General features: G+C 38.6%; 1 protein-coding gene and 1 long non-coding RNA gene across 3 annotated transcripts; one reads left to right on the forward strand and one right to left on the reverse strand.

The window, feature by feature from the left end:
* Nucleotides 1–660: 660 nt before the first annotated feature.
* On the forward strand, nt 661–2,955 carry LOC121795589 (high-affinity nitrate transporter 2.1-like). The gene has a single exon (XM_042194126.1). The coding sequence runs from the start codon at nt 1,103–1,105 to the stop codon at nt 2,684–2,686; it is 1,584 nt and encodes a 527-aa protein (XP_042050060.1). The 5' UTR covers nt 661–1,102; the 3' UTR covers nt 2,687–2,955.
* A 5,160-nt stretch (nt 2,956–8,115) lies between these two features.
* On the reverse strand, nt 8,116–13,034 carry LOC121741728. Of its 2 annotated transcripts, none has more exons than XR_006037918.1 (5): nt 11,373–11,483; nt 10,924–10,962; nt 9,129–9,180; nt 8,710–9,057; nt 8,116–8,167 (listed from the first exon to the last, which is right to left on the reverse strand). It is a non-coding gene; the product is annotated as an uncharacterized LOC121741728 (long non-coding RNA). The 2 variants fall into 2 exon arrangements; XR_006037917.1 differs by lacking the exon at nt 8,116–8,167 and adding an exon at nt 12,467–13,034 and having other exon boundaries at nt 8,613–9,057; nt 11,373–12,373.
* Nucleotides 13,035–17,788: the final 4,754 nt, after the last annotated feature.

A 17,788-nucleotide genomic window follows, 5' to 3' on the forward strand; every position in this document is an offset into this window, starting at 1 on the left:
AACATTAACATAATTCTTGTGGCATTTTGAAGTGCCATTAAAAGCCAATTTTCTAGTAGTGTGACCGGACAAAGCACGTTGAGGTGGATAGACACTTCATCAAGGAAAAGATTGAAGAGGGAGTGATCGAATTCCCATTTGTGCGTTCGGAAGACCAGTTAGCGGATATATTGACCAAGGTGGTTAGCTCGTGGAGTTTTGAAGATGTTCTTGGCAAATTGAGTATCGGGGATCCCACTACTCAATTTGAGGGGGAGTGTTAGAATAAAGGAGAAGATTTGATTAAGTTAGGAAAGAATAAATTAAGAATCAATTCCCTACATCAAGGGATTGATTCAAATCATGTATAGAGTATAATGATTTAGTTACCATATACAAGATCTTGTAACTCCTATTTAATCCATACGGTGGTAATAAGAAATCATCAAGCTTTACCCCAAATTCCTTTCCTTTGCCGTTTGTCAATAGCACCAATACCATTCATGGCACTCAACATAGTATCATCATAATTTTAGCTAGAAATATTGTACTATGAATTTACTAAAAATGGTTGCTTGTAGCACCGTGCACCGTTTCGTAACTAAGAAAAACAATGTTGGTTAAAAATATAATTCAGGTACAGGGTTGTGTGTGAGTACAGTATTGGGCGTAGCAGATTAAAAGAAATTCATGAAATACATGTATTTGAAAATGAATTTAAAATTCCAACTTGAATCGAGTATGCATCATTCACAGTTGACTATACTGGCACAACCTCATATTGTGTGAATGTCCATTGAGGTCAAACAGCTTACTGCCTCTCATTAATATTATAATGTAATGGCTGTTTGCTCTAATTTATTTCTTTTATTACATAGAACTATCGAATCGTTTAGTATCTACGACGGGGTCCGATGCGGCGAAATGGATTCACAACTCTCTTCTTTTCATTCCACAAATATCATATCATATCATACATGTTGCCTGTTTGAAACTCTAGCGGCTAATCTATCAACATTCACCATATCAACTCTTTCAACTTTCAACTTTCAACCTATTTAAACCACAAATTCATTGCCTCACAAACACACAGAAGTTCATTTCTACATTAAACTACAAGGACATGGCAGGCATTGAAGGGTCTCCTGGGAGCTCGATGCATGGAGTTACAGGAAGGGAGCCTGTGCATGCCTTCTCGGTGGCGTCTCCGATCGTACCGACGGACACAACGGCGAAGTTTGATCTGCCGGTGGACTCGGAGCACAAGGCAAAGAAATTCAAGCTGTTTTCATTTGCGAATCCGCACATGAGGACCTTCCATCTCTCGTGGATTTCCTTCTTCACATGTTTTGTGTCTACGTTTGCTGCGGCGCCGCTGGTGCCGATCATCCGAGACAATCTGAACCTGACAAAGAGCGACATCGGGAATGTGGGAGTGGCGTCAGTGTCGGGAAGTATATTCTCGAGGCTGGTGATGGGAGCAGTGTGCGATCTGCTGGGGCCGCGTTACGGATGCGCCTTCCTAGTGATGCTGTCAGCCCCGACCGTGTTCTGCATGTCGTTAGTGTCCTCGGCGGGAGGATACGTAGCGGTGCGGTTCATGATTGGGTTCTCGCTGGCGACGTTCGTGTCGTGCCAGTACTGGATGAGCACGATGTTCAACAGCAAGATCATAGGGACGGTGAACGGCACAGCCGCGGGGTGGGGAAACATGGGAGGCGGCGCCACTCAGCTGATCATGCCGGTGCTGTACGACATCATCAAGAAGACGGGGTCCACACCTTTCACCGCGTGGAGGATCGCCTTTTTCATTCCAGGATGGCTTCATATCATTATGGGGATTCTTGTTATGACATTAGGCCAAGACTTGCCTGACGGAAACCGCAGTGCCCTCCAGAAGAAGGGGAATGTTGCCAAGGACCAATTTGGCAAGGTCTTGTGGTATGCTGTTACCAACTACCGAACATGGATCTTCGCCCTCCTCTACGGCTACTCCATGGGAGTCGAACTGTCCACCGACAACGTCATCGCTGAGTATTTCTACGACAGATTTGATCTGAAGCTCCACCTGGCCGGTATAATCGCTGCCACTTTCGGGATGGCCAACCTCCTGGCTCGTCCCTTTGGCGGATTTGCTTCTGATTACTCAGCTAGATATTTTGGAATGAGGGGCAGATTGTGGACGCTTTGGATCCTCCAGACGCTTGGCGGTGTCTTCTGTCTTCTGTTGGGAAGGGCGGATTCTCTTCCTCTGGCTGTCGCCTTTATGATCATCTTCTCCATTGGAGCACAGGCTGCCTGTGGAGCCACCTTCGGAGTCATCCCTTTTGTGTCTCGGAGATCGCTGGGAATCATCTCCGGGCTGGCCGGGGCCGGAGGAAACTTCGGATCAGGATTGACACAGCTGCTGTTTTTCTCGACTTCGAAATACACGACAGAGGAGGGATTGGAGTATATGGGGATAATGATAATATGCTGCACTCTGCCGGTCATGTTAGTGCATTTCCCGCAGTGGGGAAGCATGTTCCTTCCTCCCAACAACAAGGCTTCCGAAGAGCACTACTACACCTCCGAGTATACAGAGGAAGAGGTCCAGAAGGGAATGCACCACAACAGCCTCAAGTTCGCCGAGAACAGCCGCTCCGAGCGCGGCAACCGTATCTCCTCCGCCCCAACCCCACCCAACGCTACTCCCAACTATGTCTGATCTCATGTAACAATCAACGGTTCTAATTAATACATTTCATTTTCCCAATGATCAATGGTTCCATTGATCAAATATGGATCCAAATTTTCAAATTCCTATGCTGTTGTAAAGTCCATTTTCACTGTCTGCATATTTCTTGTTATTTACAAGTCAGACATGTTAGAAATAATGGGAAGAAATTCTCAAGCCGTGTACAGGTGGTACTCTAACTATTACAATCGAAAGGAAACTTGCAACAAAAGAGGAATGAAAATTACAACGGAAATAAAGCAAACCAAATTTATAAGTCGAGTCGAGGAAAACCCTCTTTCCGCAAGACAAATTACGCCCCGGCTAGTGCTCACGGAATGACGTATTGCCCCCAAAGAGAAAACGACTTCCTCCTAGCGTGTAGAAGCACTTCAAACCCGCTAGGCACCGGCGAACTTGATGGAGTTCCGAAAATCGAGCTAGACAATGCTCCTAAGATGCACACTATGATGTAGAGACCTTGAGAGAAGAGAGAATGTTTGTTGTTGGTATTTTTTCCTCTCTACAACTCTATGCCTTATATAGGCTAGAGATGGAGACATGAAAGATCAAGGCATAAAGACATTACATAAACCAATTGGAGGTTACACAAGATCAAAAGCCAAAGGTTTGGCCACATCAAAAGTTTCCCCATATTTTACACGTTTCTTACAATCCCCCACATTGGTTAGAGCACTGCAAACTCAAACCAACACAAGACGTGTATGAATGCATGCAGACTCTATTGCTCAATTCTCGAGAAACAATATTGCATTTGGAATAGTAGCTTGGGGCTTTGAAATTTCCATAGTCAACACTATCGGGCATACTGGCGGCCTGGTGGACGTGATGCCTTGAACCATTCCTCCTTGGTGTATACCGAGACAATAATATTGACACAATATTATTTACAAACTCATCAGTTCTCACGTTTGTGTCCTTTACTGGCCATGGAACATCACTTTGGACTCATAAGTGATTCACATGTTGAAGCGGTCCACACTTCTTCACTTACATAGGTGATTCTTTTCCAGGTATCCTGTAATACCCACCCCTTGAGGTTTCCAAGAATCATTAAAAGTCAAAACTTAGCCTCCTACCACATGCAGTTTACAACACTCAATGCTTTCTAAAGAATGGACGAAGATTAAAAATCTTCCGAGTGTTACAACTAGATTCATATAGCTTCGTTTTCCTATTGAACCAAGCCCATGGGATCTCCAATCGTATGGTTGGGTTACCACTATAATCATCTTTTTAAGATGTGGTTTTCAGTCCCATTCCTTTTAGCAATTTAAGCATTTGATCACGGTTTAAACCTTTTGTTAACGGATCTGCTAAGTTATCAACTGACCTTACATAGTCAACTGTGATAACACCACTTGTGATCAATTGTCTGACGGTATTATGTCGCCGACGAATATGTTGAGACTTACCGTTGTATAAGCCACTATGTGCTCTCCCTATAGCTGCTTGGCTATCACAGTATATCACTACTGTCGGCACTGGCTTCTTCCAACATGGAATACATTCTAGGAAATTTCTGAGCCACTCGGCTTCTTCCTCTGCTTTATCCAATGCGATAAACTCAGATTTCATGGTGGAACGAGCAATACACGTCTGTTTCGTTGATTTCCACAAGACAGCACCACCCCCCACAGTGAACACATACCCACTTGTCGAAAATGAGTCTTTTGAATCAGAGATCCAATTTGCATCACAGTACCCTTCAAGTACTTGGGGATATCTTGTGTACTGCAGCTCAAAGTTAAGAGTATACTTCAAGTATCTCAAATACCCTACGCAGAGCTTTCCAATGTTCCTTGTTTGGGTTGCTCGTAAATCGACTCAGCTTATTCACCGTACACGCAAGATCTGATCGGGTGCAGTTTGTGATAAACATCAAACTCCCTATGATCCTTGCATATTCTTCTTGAGCTACAGGCTCACCCGTGTGCTTACTCAAATGCACGTTGGGTTCCAATGGAGTCTTAGCTGACTCACAATCGAACGAGTGAAATTTCTTTAGCACTTTCTCAATATAATGAGATTGTGTCAGAGCAATTCTCTCATGATTCCTTTTAATTTTGATTCCGAGAATCACATCAGCTAAACCCATATCTTTCATGTCGAAATTTCTCTTCAACATATTTTTGGTTTCGTTGATAATGGCACTATTGCTGCACATAATCAACATATCATCTACATAAAGACACACAATAACAAAACCGTTATATGTGTTCTTAATGTAAACACACTTATCACACTCATTGATAGTGAACCCGTTTGACAACATCACATTGTCAAACTTCAAGTGTCATTGTAACGGCGCTTGCTTCAACCTATATAATGATATTACCAGTTTGCATACTTTACGCTCTTGCCCAGGCACAACAAACCCTTTTGGTTTTTTTTTTTTTTTTTTTTTAAATTTTAGGAGGATCGACGATGGTTCCCCATCTACCCTCCGATGTGACTCGGACCCCCGACCTAACAGTTGGAGGTGAAGCGTCTTACCCCGTAGGTGCGCTTCGTTGTCATTCTGGGGCCTGTGGGCCCAAGGAGAAATTAATCCCCAAATCTGCACTTCCTAGGATTCGAACCTACGACCTCCTAGGAAGTGAAAGCTCCCTGATCACCATATATATTTCTTCTTACTATAGATAAGTACAAGGCTCGCCTAGTTGTCCAAGGCTTTAAGCAGAAAGAAGGGCATGACTTTTTTGATACCTATTCACCTGTTACGGGAATCACTTCCATTCGGGTGCTTCTTGCGATTGCTGCTTTGCACAATCTTGAGATTCACCAAATGGATGTGAAAACTGCGTTTCTGAATGGTGATCTGGAAGAAGAAATATATATGGAACAACCAAAAGGGTTTGTTCCTAGGAAGCTTTCACTTCCTAGGCCATCAGGCTTATATTTCCTTTTCAGAATCCACTTGCACCCTAAAGCCTTACAGCCTTCATGCAAGTCTACTAACACCCAAGTGTTATTTCTCATGATGGATTCAATTTCACTGTTGATAGCTTCTTGCCACCACGCTGCATCTGGGCCAGACAAAGCTTCCGCCACTGACTTTGGTTCACCATCCAACATGAAAGTTATGAACTCTGGACCAAAAGTCTTAGTAATTTTAACTCTTTTACCACGTCTTGGTTCTGTATCCTCAGGACTTGAACTCGTCATTTTTGGAGGTTTAGAACTAGTGGATTCTTCCATCATTCTTTCACTAGAACGATCCTCCTGCTTCTTGCAAGGGTACACATTCTCAAAGAATATAGCATTTCTTGACTCAATTGTTGTTCCTTCAGCCACGCCAGGCACAGCTGACCTATGGACTAGGAAACGATATGCACTACTATTAAGTGCATGGCCAATAAAGATGCAATCGACTGTTTTAGGACCTATTGCAACTTGTTTCGGAGGAGGCACTTCTACCTTCGCTAAGCACCCCCACACTTTGAGGTATGAATACGAAGGTTTTTTGCCTTTCCACAACTCATAAGGAGTCACAATATTGTAGTTTATAACAACACGTTCAAATAATTTGCACAATATTGTCTCCATCAATAAGTACACAATTATATTGAACCATATGTGCATTGGTATATTCAACAACTCATGCATCCCAATTACTACTACCAAGTCTAAATTGGTCTTGCTTGTCAAATGACAAACGATAAACACAATTCTCAAGAGAGTAGATCTCAAGGAATTAACCATTTCGTAGCCTATGAACATTGGTACTGTTCGTTTTTTCATTCCAGCTTTGAAGCTCATGTTTTCTCCAACTTCGATTGATATAACCCTGTCTTAGAAGAGTACACTGATTTGTCTTGCGATTGTTAGAAATAATGGGAAGAAATTCCCAAGCCGTGTACAGGCGGTACTCTTAACTATTACAATCGAAAGGAAACTTGCAACAAAAGAGGAATGAAAATTACAACGGAAATAAAGCAAACGAAATTTATAAGTCGAGTCGAGGAAAGCCCTCTTTCCGCAAGACAAATTACGCCCCGGCTAGTGCTCACGGAATGACGTATTGCCCCCAAAGATAAAACGACTTCCTCCTAGCGTGTAGAAGCACCTCAAACCTGCTAGGCACCGGCGAACTTGATGGAGTTCCGAGAATCGAGCTACACAATGCTCCTAAGATGCACACTATGATGTAGAGACCTTGAGAGAAGAGAGAATGTTTGTTGTTGGTCTTTTTTCCTCTCTACAACTCTATGCCTTATATAGGCTAGAGATGGAGACATGAAAGATCAAGGCATAAAGACATTACATAAACCAATTGGAGGTTACACAAGATCAATAGCCAAAGATTTGGCCACATCAAAAGTTTCCCCATATTTTACACGTTTCTTACAAGACAATGAATACATAAGTATCAAAGAAGTCGATGCATTACATAATTAAATTAGGAGTAGTATCTTCAAACGTACCAAACTTTTAACTTATCAACATTTAAGATCTCCATATACTCCCTCCGTCCCATAGAAATAGGCCATTTGAGATCATCACGAATTTTAATGTGTAATTGATAAAGTAAGAGAGAATGAGGAAAAGTAGTTGAAATTGTATAGTGGATTGTGGGACCCATAAATGATAAAAAAAAAAAGGAGAAAAAGGTTTCCATAAATGGATATGGATTATTTCTATAGGACGAAAAAGGAAATATGGCCTATTTCTATGGGACGGAGGGAGTATAATTTAATGAAAAAACACAACCCAGAAAGTTACAGCGAAGTTTAAGCATGCAACTAGACAAGTCACTTCATAACTCTAGGATTTCTGTCATTTGTAATCAAATATAGATATGGAACACATAGGAATCTCGACATAGCAGGCATAAGGCCATCCGCAACGTTGTCTCTTATCCGTCTCTTAACCGTCTCATCTATTAACTATTCATGGGTCTCACTATACTTTTCACTCCATCTCTTAACTAAGAGACAGAACCTGCAACCCTCCATCTCTTATCCGTCTCTTAACCATCTCATCCCTTAACTATTCATTCAATTTCATTTTTTTTCCAACAAATTCAATTAATAAAAACACACTTCATTAAATAAAATAAAATTGCAACTTAAAATTACACAGCCATCGTGTCCTTGCGGCTGTACGGATACCGGCCTACATCCTCCTCCTCCTCGGCCGCCTCCGCCTCTTCCTCCTCGGCGTCGAATGCCCTGGAGCTTCCACCGCCTCGTCCTCCTTCCGGAGTGGGTTCATCCGGATAATCCTCCCGAATTTGGGATAATCCCTGCGAATACCTCGGGGCGGAGGGACGAGCATATGCATCAACATCAAAATGGGGTGGTTGGTACCCCACCGGCGTCGACGAGCCCTGGGAGCCCGGCGTCGACGAACCGGAACCACCCAAGACATTGTACATTCCCCCCAGTCGCCAAAAGCGTTGATGTCAAACCCGCCAGAGCTGCCCTCGTTTCCGTCGCCGGACATTTTCTGATGAAAATTGGAGAGGAAATGGAGATGATTTGGGAAGAATAGATGTGTGTTTGTGTGTGTAATGAGGATGAAATAGGAGTATTTATAGAGTTTAAAAATAAAAAAAATAAAAAAAATAAAAAAGACGATCGAAAAAATGGTAATATTACCGTTTTCATTTTTTAATTTTTTTTTTAGTAAATTCGATTTTTTTAAAAAAAATAATTTATTGCGTCAGCGTGACGAAGCTCACTCGCGGGCCGGTGAGTGGGCGTCACGCATGGCGCCAGCTCGCGCCACGTGGCACGGGCGCGTGGCGAGCCAGCCCGCGAGACGTCTCGGTGGGACGGGCGTCTCGGCGAGACCGGGACGAGACGGGACGCTGCAACGCGTCTCGCTCGGCAGGACCGGATACGAGCCACCCGCGGGACGCGTTGCGGGTGGCCTAAATATGTACCTTCTATTGATAAAATTCGGATTTGGCTAGTTTTCTACAGCACGCTATAATCAACACAGATACATGATCGACCAACATAACGAGTAGTCTTTACACAAATTACCTGCCACCTTTTCACCTTCTTGGAACAGGTTTATAGAGCACAACGGTGATAAATTTTGAACGAAAGCGATGCGAAACACCAAGCACCATCACCGATCTTGGAGGTTCTCTGTTCTCAATGTACAGATGATTTAGAGTGACATTCTGTGGAGATGGGAGGGATGGTCCACAAGGATCACTGTTCCTTTTATAGTTTAGCAAGGTATGCTGCTGGTGAGGGGGTAGCGTAGGTGGTTCTCTCCCGTCATCGCCACTTCCAGGGTAGACATTATTGTAACTTGCTTCAGGCGAGTTAGGAACATCAAATCCAGCAACACAGGAACATCAAATCCAGCAACACTCACTGATCCTGTAAAAGAATCACATTTAAAGAGCAGTTCGTTTGGTCAGATAACATGACACCAATGTTTCTCAACTTACTTGGTCTTCTCCATATTGATTGTTCATTGTATCTTAACAGAGACCGCAGAGCCTGCAAGTATCACAATGATGTTCAATGAGCATTCAGAATTAGATCCCCTAAGATGGTTGATATATCAATAAAACATTGTTATGCAATATATTGCCCAAAATGTACCTCTGAATCTCAATTTATCATTTGGGTTTTTTATAGGTATAGTGCATTTTAAAATAAATGGAGAAGTACAAGTTTGACATCTATTTATGGGCTGTAGCAAACTTGTATTTACCTCAGCAACAATTGTACAGATGAGATCCTAGAATTAGATCAAATTTAGCATATAAGAGCATACTTTCATATCCTTAATTATAGATCAAACAATGTTTTGAAAGAATCGAGCCACAAGGAGTAAAGTTATTAAATAGTAGATAGTATTCACTTGGTTCAACAAGTAGGAATAACATATTTGGGTCAATGGGTCTTTAAAGTTGTCGATCATTAACTTCCATTATATCAAAGATATCAATCAAGGCAAGCTCATGAAAAGGAAAAAAGATTCCCCTAGAAATATATTTCCTTTTTTCGTCCGTTCCATAGAAATAGTCCATGTCCATTTATGGCAAATTTTTTCTCCTTCTCTTTTACTTTATCATTTATGGGTCCCAACATCCACTACACAATTTGAACTATTTTTTCTCCTCTCTTACTTTACCAATTACGCATTAAAACTCATTCCAACCCCAAATGACCTATTTCTATGGGACGGAGGGAGTATGATAGAAAAACTCCAAAATTACATTCAGCACAAGACACATTTTTCCTATTCATTCGGGAGAACAACACAAACTCAATTAAATTATCCATAATTCTAATGTGCTGCTATCATATTACTTACTATTAAGCCCTTCTTGGTATGATGGAATTGAATGAGGGTGGAATGGAATAAAGGTGGGAATGAAATGACACATTTCTTTGCGTTTTCATTCTATAGTACCGCTTAAATGAATAGAATGGAAATAGGAATCACATTTCATTCCATCATTCCATTTCATCATACCAAGAAGGGCCTTATAGTTTTAACATTACAATTTTAAATCACTTGTGCCTGGTGCACCTAGTTGCGTCTTAATAAGATTCATCACTTCAAAAAGGCAGGATGTAATCTGATACTGGGGTATCATCTAGGATTTAAATCATTCCACGATGATAGGAGAACTCAATAAATACAACACAAATCTATAGGATAAGTGTATTGAATGTGTATGGTCAAGTTTGATAGTATCAAGTATTAGATTTAGACACAGTAAACTAATGACAAATAAGGGAAGATTATGTAGTACTATAACTCAATATCATCTGCATCATAGCCTTGGTTGAGCCTTAGCATTCTAGAAATATCATAACATGATATCCAGAAATATCAGCATTCCATTAACCTAACAAAATGCCACAAACACACGCATACACAAACATAGAGGATAAACATATACTCCCTCCGTTCCATTGTAGTGGAGGCATTTCTTTTTGGCACGGAGATTAAGAAAGTAGAGAGATGAAGAGAGAATAAAGTAAGAGAGAGTAAAGTAAGTGAGAAGAAATGTGTTAACTTTTACTAAAAAGGGAAATGACTCCACTACTATGGAACGTACCAAAATGGCAAAATGACTCCACTACTATGGAACGGAGGGAGTAAAAAGCAAATCAAACAACCAAGTCCAGGTAAAAAAATCACAAGGAACTACTGCCAAATAACCGCTTAATTAGAAAACTATTGAGATCATATGTAGATAACCCAATTACGGAATCAGTATGAACCTGATAAAAATAGGCTCGGCCGCTTCAATTGACGATCAACTGCGACAATCAACTTCTGCGCTCAGTAATTAATGCATAATAGGGTCGAAAAATAATACCTTTACAAATAAATATCCGACAGAAAAAATTATCCATGCAATTAATGGAAGTATCTCATTATAAATTAAGACGATTGAGAAAGCCATCTCAGCACAAATTTCAAGATGCCGAGAAATTCAATACAAAAAAAATGAATGAAAGAATAACAAGTTCTGGAAGAGTAGCTTCATTTGTGTGCATATAACTTCAAACCCCTCAACCAACCAAAAAAATGATAAGAAAATCGCCAAAGAAGAAGTCGGTGAAGAAACCTAAGATTTCATAACAATTGCAAAAAGGAATGACACAAAAAGTGTTTTAAGAGATTGGATAGAAATTACAAATAAAATTTGCAATTGAAAGTTTCTTACCAAGTGAAATCCTCTAATAAAATAGATTCAATTGAGTACTGAATATGTATGAGATCTGAATGCTTCCGTTTACGAGAGAAAATCACATTTATTTTGCTTATTAGAATTTTTCTATCTGTTTATAATTATACTAAATTGATTAAAAAATTTGTTTCGATTGAGGAGACAGTATGATTGGGCCAAAAGTAGGTGAAATTATGTGAATTAGCAGCAATGCACACGCCCATTAGATTGGGCTGATGTGTCGTATGTATGCAGCCCAAACTAAATTGACAAAATTTGGTGAATCAATTTTGTCCGATTTCATGACATATGAATAAAAGGTGATGCATAAATTCATTTTATTTTTCAATGCTTTACCTCAAATAAAACCTGTGATGTGACGCCCCGATTTTTTCTATTTCTTTTAAGTTAGTTTTTGGATGATCGTCGAATTTTAACCAAATATCGTTTCATTTTATTTTAAGAGTTTATGGAATTTTTTTAGAAGTCCAAAATATTAATTATTCATTCTAGTAAAAAATAGTCAAATATATTTCTCTCAATCCTATTACCATACGGTTTCTCTCATATCTTCACCATCCTGGAAAGAGATATATATTCTCAATATTGTCAATTCCCATATCCAAACGTGTAGCCCATATATATCTCAACTACTCTATATCAGTTTCAAATCTACAATTTATATATGAATATATACACTCAAACCGTTCCACAAATTTTTACCTTTCCTCCCAATTCTGAGATAGCAAAAGGAGTCGGAAAGCCGTGAGAGTTTCATTCCTTCCTGCAATTGCAAAATCTTTCTCCCTTCCAAAAAGGTATACCCACAATTTCTGAAAGTCTCGCATTCAATTCTATGACATGCTTCCACACAGTCATAGTAGTTCACGAAATCGAACTTAGACTCTTGTTGAATTTCTGGAAATTGTTGAATGATTCATTCTTGATAAAGTTGCAAACTTTTATGTCATTAGAGCTTGTTCTCTTCCATTCTTGTTCTGCAAATTTTGTTGGCCCGGTAATAGCTTAAATCAAACAATTAGAAATTTAATAAAAGTTTTAGATTTGGGAAAAAGGGAGAGGAGACTTACCTGTAGCAGACGAATTGTCAAGCAGAGGCTGGTGAAGAAATCTAATAGAAGAGATGGGAATGTGTTCCAGATTTGAGAATTTCAGTTTGTTCCAATTTGAGTTAGAGAGGAGAGAGAGAAAGTGAGTTTTAGAGAGAGGGGGAACAGAGAGAGATTAGAATATTGAGACTGGAGTGGTAGACGTGTTAATGGCTGGGAGTATTATGTTTGCCTTCTTTGATTTACTAAAGTTGTTGGGCCATTATTATTATGGGTTAGTTGGGAATTAATTTGATAAAAGGATTAGTATTGGGCTACACTATTTTAGTTTCATGAGTGCCTCTTGTACGTAAGGCTAATACGACAGGTAGGAGTATAGTTTTTGTTTGAGGCTGTTTTGTTTAATTGACGAGTCCGATTTCTTATTTTTAAGTTGACTTTAATTCAAGTTATTATATGATGTTTTCTCTATGAAAGAACGAACAATAACTGGAGCACACGCACATCGGAGGCATGCATCGTTTTAAATTAAGTTATTTTGCAAAGTCTAATTTTAGCATATCACATTATTTTTAAAAAAGGGTGAACTTTGCACGTCGTTTGTGGTTGAAGCAGAAAGTGATTAAGGAGTTAAGCATTTGAGGTGGGCTTTATATCCTACATTATTGTGTAGGCTTACTTTTAAATTTACGCAATATCTTTCAAATATGAGTTATGAGCTTAAATTTCAAATATATTGCGTCATGCCGTATTTTATTTTTGAGGATGTGCCTATCTGATCGCTCTAGTGGGGAGTGAGTCCCTACTAGAAGTTATGAGTTTAATCGAATTCGGGTTTGTCTAGGGAGTGAGTCCCTATTCAAGCTAGTGTACACAGAGGGGATCGTGCGCTATCTTTCGAGTTGGCCGGTCCAGTGATTGAGAATGTGGCCACGTTCTCGTTTCACATATGAGGTTCAGATATGGTACGAGGATAGAGAAAAATGGGCTGCAGCCATACTTTTGAGCGAGAAAATATTTTGGTGACTTGGTCTTTTATAAAACCCCGAGTTCACTTTTAAATGCTAACATAATATTTTATGAAAATTATTTTGGCATGTGTTCACTGGGTGCATCAAGTACTCAGCCCTGCATTTCTTTTTAAAAATGTGCAAGTTGAGCGTGACGGGTGCGGTGGGTGTTGAGCAAGACCGTTGAAGAAATTTAAGCGTTTAGAATGTGTCATGTCTTCACACGTGGCATATTCATTCTCTCAAATGCTTCCGCTGAGTAGTTGTCCTTCTTTTGAGTTCTTGTATCACTGAGATAATATTCATTTTTGAGTTGTTGATTGTTGAGATACTTTGATTTTATTCGAGCTATTCTCATTTGTTTCGAGCTATGGTCGAGTTGTGTTGTTTTCCCCTTTCTTCCCCTCTTCTTTAATCATCCCCTAGTCGCGATCAACCGTGTTTTCTATCCTTAGAAAATGCGGGCGTGACATGTGACCTTTTAAAATGTAGTTATGAAGATTTTATAGAGATTCGATAAATACATGTGACACATAATGCACCAAATTTCAGATGTGCATAACCAACTAGGTGTTTATTTGGACTTTAAATTTTGGGCGGTGGTCCAACCGATCAAAAAAATTTTGGACCAGTGATCTAACTAATTAAGAAAAAATTCAAATCCTCCAAGGTTGGTGAATCAATTTTGTCCGATTTCATGACATATGAATAAAAGGTGATGCATAAATTCATTTTAGTTTTCAATGCTTTACCTCAAATAAAACCTGTGACCTTTTAAAATGTAGTTATGAAGATTTTATAGAGATTCGATAAATACATGTGACACATAATGTACCGAATTTCAGATGTGCATAACCAAATAGGTGTTTATTTGGACTTTAAATTTTGGGCGGTGGTCCCAAAAAAATTTTGGACCAGTGATCTAACTAATTAAGAAAAAAATCAAATCCTCCAAGGTTGGTGAATCAATTTTGTCCGATTTCATGACATATGAATTAAAGGTGATGCATAAATTCATTTTATTTTTCAATGCTTTACCTTAAATAAAACCTGTGACCTTTTAAAATGTAGTTATGAAGATTTTATAGAGATTCGATAAATACATGTGACACATAATGTACCAAATTTCAGATGTGCATAACCAATTAGGTGTTTATTTGGACTTTAAATTTTGGGCGGTGGAACAACCAATCAAAAAAATTTGGACCAGTGATCTAACTAATTAGGAAAAAATTCAAATCCTCCAAGGTTGGTGAATCAATTTTGTCCGATTTCATGACATATGAATAAAAGGTGATGCATAAATTCATTTTATTTTTCAATGCTTTACCTCAAATAAAACCCGTGACCTTTTAAAATGTAGTTATGAAGATTTTATAGAGATTCGATAAATACATATGACACATAATGTACCAAATTTCTGATGTGCATAACCAATTAGGTGTTTATTTGGACTTTAAATTTTAGACGGTGGTCCAACCGATCAAAAAAATTTTGGACCAGTGATCTAACTAATTAAGAAAAAATTCAAATCCTCCAAGGTTCACCATGAATGTTGTGAGGAAGAGTGTTGACAATTGAAACTAAATATTTTTTTTGTCCCATAAAAATAAGGACAATTTCCTTTTCCGTCCTAACCATAAAAGTAGCACATTTCTATTCATGGAAAGTTGTCACCAACTCATTACTCATATACATAATATGTAAACTGTTTAAGATTTTAATTATGTATATGAGTGATTTGCCTTCTTAGCATGCATGATAGTTGAATTTGCAGGGTTCGGTGGTGCACACCCGAAACTCCACATTAGTATGATATTGTCCATGTTGGGCAAAGCCCTCATGGTTTTGCTTTTAGGGTACTCTCCAAAAGGCCTCATGCTAATGGAGTTGTGATAGCCCATATATATGCTTGCAACTTTTGTTCATTCTTCAATGTGAGATATTGTTTACCCATACAGAATTAATATGAAGACGATTACTCATATAATTGATAATTTATTTAAATTATTTTAGGATAGAGAAAGTGATTTTCTGACCGAGTGAAATTTCATAAAATGTTAAAACGTTAAATGATTTAAATAAGGTTAATAGGAGTACTTAATATTAATTAGATATGATTACTAGGTAACAATATTTTTATTCATTTGATTTTCATGTCTTTGATCAATTAGTTGAGTTACTACTACTACTATATTGCAAATCCATTCCGCCATCGCAACAATGCAAATGTTTTTCTTTTATTTTTGGAATGTTCAATTTTCTAGTTTTTTAGGGATTTTTTGGGAGAATATTCTTGAGCTGCTTGACACCTACCTCCGGTCCTTTTTCTTCTTCTACTTACCACTAAACGTCACAGATCCCAGTCGTCACGCATGCTCCAACATCATCTTTTCTTTTTCTTTTTATTTTTATTTTTATTTTTGTTTTTAAAAAACAAAATAAGGCCAAGTCTATATTCTTCGCATCGTTTTCTAAATTACCTACTTGGCGCATTTCCCTTTCTTTCAGAGATGCTGAATTGCTGATTACTTATTTTTCCTCATACTCATTATCTTCTCAATCACTCATTTTTTTTGTCCTTTTTCAATTAACAACTATATCTCTAATCATCTTTAATTTTTCCTTTCGGTGAATTATAAAATTAAGATAAGGTTAATTGGTTGCGGAATCTGGAATAGAAAACAAGAAAATTTGAGTTTGAAATGGAATTTATTTCTATTTTTCTTTTACAAAAATAGATTCACCTATTTATGCTCTTCACCACTAAACCACACTATTCACCTATTTCTAACTTTTTTGGCAACTCTATTTTTGTTATCTTGTGTTGTCTGAAAATGGAGTTGAAAACTAGAGATTCTTGTTTGATGATGTCACAGTAATTCTTTTTGCTGTGAGTTTCATCCATTGGTAATGAGCCACATCAGCATCGTTGCTGGGGGCTTTGATTCCAATGCGCCTATAAATATCAGCCTTCTATCTCTCCATTCCAAATACACACACAATATGAAATACTCTTGCATCTTTGTAAAGAAAATATTTTTGAGAGTCCCATTAAATTTATAGGTGTTGTTTGTTGGAGATTTGGTGGAGAGATCTGTTGGGCAGAAATACAGATACAGTTGTTGTTTTCTGGTGTAGCATCATCAAGATTCACATGCAAAAGCATGGTGGCTGCTAAGTTGATACCTACCATACCATCATCTCTCTCTCTCTCTATGGAAGCTAGCTTGAATGGTGAGAATCTTGATGATGCTGCATCGGCAATAAATGACTAGAAATGGTCGGTTGGAAAGTTTTTGAGTTAAAAGACTTCTAAAAACTCAATCTTCCCTAGTTTGTATGGTTTCTGTCAGATGGGAATTAGCTTTTTTTTCTGGGAAACTCAATAGTATTTTTTTAAAAATTCTACATAGTCTCTCTCTCTCTCTTATGGTATGGAAACTTTACTGAATCACTGCTGATTATTCTTCTGCCACAGAAAAAAGTTTTGATGCAACTCCTTTTTCTATTCTTTTTCTTCAGAAATTTGGATATCCAAGATTTTATCATAAATGGCTGGAATTATTTATAGTATAATGTTTGTCTTTCCTCCACTTTTGTAATTACATCTGATTTTCAATTTTAGCAGAATTATTATCTCCTGGTCTTTGGGAAAGAAGTTGAAATTAGAGGTGAGAAAATCTGGTTATATGTTTTCAATTCATTAAATCGAAATACTTGCATAATTATGTGTGTGCGTGGTGCATCAAGCAATTGGTGCATATTGGATGTTATGCTAATTCGAACATGTACATCATAGTCCAAATTCAGTAGATTGTAACTATACAAAACTCAGAAATATGAAAAAGGGTAGCATGATAGTAATATATGAGTGAAAAGGAGGTAGGTAGACCTACTATTCTGTTACACATCGACTGCAGTTTGCAAGTTGCTCTGATTGTACACTTCCCCGTCTCTAGGTTTATCCTCAGTGACCCCTTCATTCAAAACATAAATGTGTATTTTCCTTCCACTTGTTGATCCTCATTCATTACAGGATCAATTTTGAGCTTTTTTCTTGCAGCGCCAGCCTAGCTAGTTTTGTTATTGAAACCAAGATCCTGTTATTCCAGTTCTTGGTCAGTCAATTTTCCCCTTTGCCCCTATTCTGGCTCACTGACACTGAGGCTTGTTGGTAGTAGGATGAACACCCAATTTGGAAAGTTCCTAGTATTTCATTCCCAAAAGATTTGTGCACTTTAAGCTATCCAAAGCAAATCGGATTTAAAAGGGATGTGCTTTGGTTCCACTGTCCACCTCCTGGGAGGGGACGCTTGGCAATTTAACTGCT

This window comes from Salvia splendens, chromosome 1 (assembly GCF_004379255.2).
Source record: "Salvia splendens isolate huo1 chromosome 1, SspV2, whole genome shotgun sequence".
Lineage (NCBI taxonomy): Eukaryota > Viridiplantae > Streptophyta > Magnoliopsida > Lamiales > Lamiaceae > Salvia > Salvia splendens.